Source organism: Sinocyclocheilus rhinocerous, unplaced genomic scaffold, assembly GCF_001515625.1.
Source record: "Sinocyclocheilus rhinocerous isolate Xijiao unplaced genomic scaffold, SAMN03320098_v1.1 C36988895, whole genome shotgun sequence".
Taxonomy (NCBI): domain Eukaryota; kingdom Metazoa; phylum Chordata; class Actinopteri; order Cypriniformes; family Cyprinidae; genus Sinocyclocheilus; species Sinocyclocheilus rhinocerous.
The window spans coordinates 1-3,334 of NW_015787119.1; the positions used below are offsets into that span (position 1 = coordinate 1).

Genomic DNA, 3,334 nt, shown 5'->3' on the forward strand with positions numbered 1-3,334 from the left:
AAAAAAAAAAAAAAAACAACTTGCTTTTCTCTCACAGATGGAGAATTATTCTATAAAAAATTTTAATATTGTTAAATTTAATACGTATAAAAACTTTTTTTTTACAGTTTATGTAGTGATAATGTACTGCTTTTCTGTCACATAACACAAGGTCAGCATACACTGCAGTTGTTTTAATATATTTACAGTCAACCAATCACACTTATATGCACAAATATTTTTTGCAGTAAAAATAATAGACTACATTACTATGTTGCTTATTTCCATAAACACATTATAATAATGATTCCTGTTAACATAACTTTTACTTTTCATTTCTTATCAACAGCTGACTCTTGCAAGCATGTTTCTTTAGGGTCATCTTTATGTGAGCTACAGCATTAAAGTTAACATGTTGATTAAGAAGTCTGTGCTTTGTTTAATGCGTTGCTCTCCATTTCTTTAACAGGTGTGTCCATGTCTTTTTGTATACCATCTAATTCATTGCTCTCGTCTCCCATCACCACAGCTTTCCATGATTCCTGATGCAGCTTTTCGTTCCGTTCTGTTATCTGGGGTGACGGTGGGACTGTTGCCACCAAAGCAGGCGGAAGATGTCTGAACTCCTCCTCATTTATATCAAAATCCTTCATTTTATGATCAAGCACCCACCAGCGTCCCGCAAAGCCCACATCCAGCACGCGTTTTGGCAGTTCTGACCAGGGCACAGAGATCGCCGAGCAGCGCGCCTCATACAGGCTGGACTCGGAGTCATAGTCTGTGTAATAAGTCAAAGATGCGATGCCCAGACTGGCATAGCGCAGCTTGCCCTCGTTTTGCAGTTTCACAAGGGTCTGGACGTGTCCATCTGAGGTGCCACTGCGTATCCATGGAGACAGGAGAGCCAGACGGTTGGAGGTTTCTAGCAGGCTGGTCTCAAAGGAGGCATCATCAGGGTTGGTGTAATAGCAGGCGTACATTCCTCCCAGAAGCCCCAAGTAGACCGAGGCTTTAAGGGGTCGCTCCCGGGCCCCCAGCACTGTCTCACGACAAGCCTCCTTATAATCGCTTAAAAGACTTCGGCACCATACACCTGAAAACAGTGAAGAAATAGCAGATCTTGATTCATGTTCAGCTAATATAATTTTACAATTGCCACATATTGTATGAAAGATGATGCAGTAAGAAAAAACTAAAGCAATACGAAATTATATTTTAATGCCACAATAACAGATAAAAAAAAAACTAGTTAGCAAACTACAGCTGTATTTCCGTTGATAAAAAATGTACACGCCCTGATAATAACTAATGTACGCTTGGCTCATGTGACTGACCTCCTAATCGTAATACAAACAGTATTTTTTTTATACTTATGTCTGAAGGAAAAAGAATAACCGTGACTTAATCTTACCTGCGCGACTGTTTACCAGTCTTTGCCACTTTGTGCCCTTGGTTGTCTCTGTAGCTGCTGTGGAGCACCATCTCTTCAGCAGCCACGAGGCGGCCATGTTAACAAATGAACTCACGAAGTGTGAGAGTTCACAGTTCACGGTGAATGAAGCGCAGGAAAAGCTTCCAGCCGACAGTTTCCAACATTGGCTCAACGTAACAACGGAGGCTGGTGAAACTGCTGAGCACAAAATGGCGTAGAGCACGGTACGTGTAATGTTATTGGTCCGGTGAGGAAACAAAATATTGCCTTTTCGGTTCCACCACGCATTCTTATGAGCTATGTCACTAAAACAGGAATGGATACAGGACACAGATAATGTTTTTAAAAATTTTATTTCAAACAAAACAGAGAGGTCTGGAATTATTTGTATCAAATATTTGGATCTGTGAATGTGGAATTTGGCAAGCAAATATTCTTATTCGCTGAGAACTTTTGACAATATCACATGCGTATGTATTAATAAATATGACTGTAGAATATATGAAACTATAAGATAACAGTCAGGAAATTGCTTTATCAAAGTAGCCTACTTACAACAACTAAAATAAGAACGATACAGAGGGTCTTTTATTTAAAAAAGAGAAGAAAAAAACGTTTGTCTTAGATATAACACAACCTGCCTTGCTGATACTTAACTTTAAGCCATCAATATACTCGGAAAAAAAGAGGTAAAACAGGTAAAAACGTACCAGTTTTAGTTCCGGCTTTGTTCCGGTCACGTGATTGTGTTTTGACGCATCGGAACCCTGCAGGTGACGTGGAATATGGGGACGATAACGACAAATCCCTGTGTGTCAAGACGGTATCAACCCTATTCTAGCTACAATCGATTAGGCTAATGATCTGTTATATCTCAGTTCGTCAAAATATACGATTAAATACCATCCGGTCTGACGAAGCAATTGTTTTTGTACCTGCTAGCTCGAAACAAGCTTGATTGTCGAAGTTGTCAGGATTGGCGCAGGATTACCATATTGTAGCAGCCAGGTGAGCGAATCAGTCTAAATATGAATTTGGTGGTGACAGCTGTCGTATGATTATATTATCTTTATTGTCTTCTTTCCGCGCAGATAATATTCTTATGAGAACCTGTGATCTCCAGTCATGGCTAGTCCAGATGATTTAACGTTTCAGGGTAAGGTTTATGTAGTTCTTACGTGTTCTTTCTTGTTTTGTCTCGTTCTTATCTTTCTGCTTTAATATTCATTCTGCACGTTTCCAGAGTTTGAGGAGGCCGCAGATCTCCTGTCTTCAAATCCTGGAGCCTCCACCCTCAGCATCTCCAGCCCCGGCGCAGCAGTCTTCTCTGGAGATGTCAAAGTTGATCTGTCAGACGATGAAGACCATCAGCAAGAGAGTTCAGAGGTGAGCTGCAAAACCAAGCAGGCAAATGAGGCTACAAAAAGCTGATTATTTCACATGCATCTTAGTTTAGGGGTCACTAGTATAAGCCATTTTCTTTGAATTTTCCCACAGTTGCTTGGGGGTGAAAAACAAACTGGTGGTTTTTGGACGTTTGAGTACTATCAGTCATTCTTCAACGTAGATACAATGCAGGTACATTTGTTTTCTTACTTATGGTATTCTTTATTACCCCCATATTATGTTACGAATCTTGGTGCAATCACTATGTGTAATTGGATTCGGTATAATTCACCCGAGTCACACTATGAAAACAAACAAACAGACAAAAACTTAGGTAAAAACAGTGAACTAATAATTCCCACACATTGCCATAAAATAAACAAACATGATTTCAAAAACATTTTTTTAACAAACTGTAAATTTTATAAAAGTTGTTTTAACTATTTTTTATTTATTTTTAAAAAGCATTTCAGCATTTTTAACCAGGGGTGCCAAACTCAGTTCCTGGAGGGCTGCAGCCCTGCAGAGTTTAGTTCC

The 3,334-nt window shown here is 39.4% G+C and overlaps 1 protein-coding gene and 1 long non-coding RNA gene across 2 annotated transcripts; one reads left to right on the forward strand and one right to left on the reverse strand.

Annotated features, from left to right (window-relative positions):
• Nucleotides 1–92: 92 nt before the first annotated feature.
• Nucleotides 93–2,211, reverse strand: LOC107736790 (uncharacterized protein C19orf52-like). The gene is made up of 3 exons (XM_016548140.1): nucleotides 2,122–2,211; nucleotides 1,391–1,716; nucleotides 93–1,072 (listed from the first exon to the last, which is right to left on the reverse strand). Exons 2-3 carry the CDS (start codon nucleotides 1,485–1,487, stop codon nucleotides 399–401), a joined length of 771 nt encoding a protein of 256 aa, XP_016403626.1. The 5' UTR covers nucleotides 1,488–1,716; nucleotides 2,122–2,211; the 3' UTR covers nucleotides 93–398.
• Nucleotides 2,212–2,339: 128 nt separating this feature from the next.
• Nucleotides 2,340–2,919, forward strand: LOC107736791 (uncharacterized). The gene is made up of 4 exons (XR_001639736.1): nucleotides 2,340–2,419; nucleotides 2,503–2,567; nucleotides 2,655–2,797; nucleotides 2,909–2,919. It is a non-coding gene; the product is annotated as an uncharacterized LOC107736791 (long non-coding RNA).
• Nucleotides 2,920–3,334: the final 415 nt, after the last annotated feature.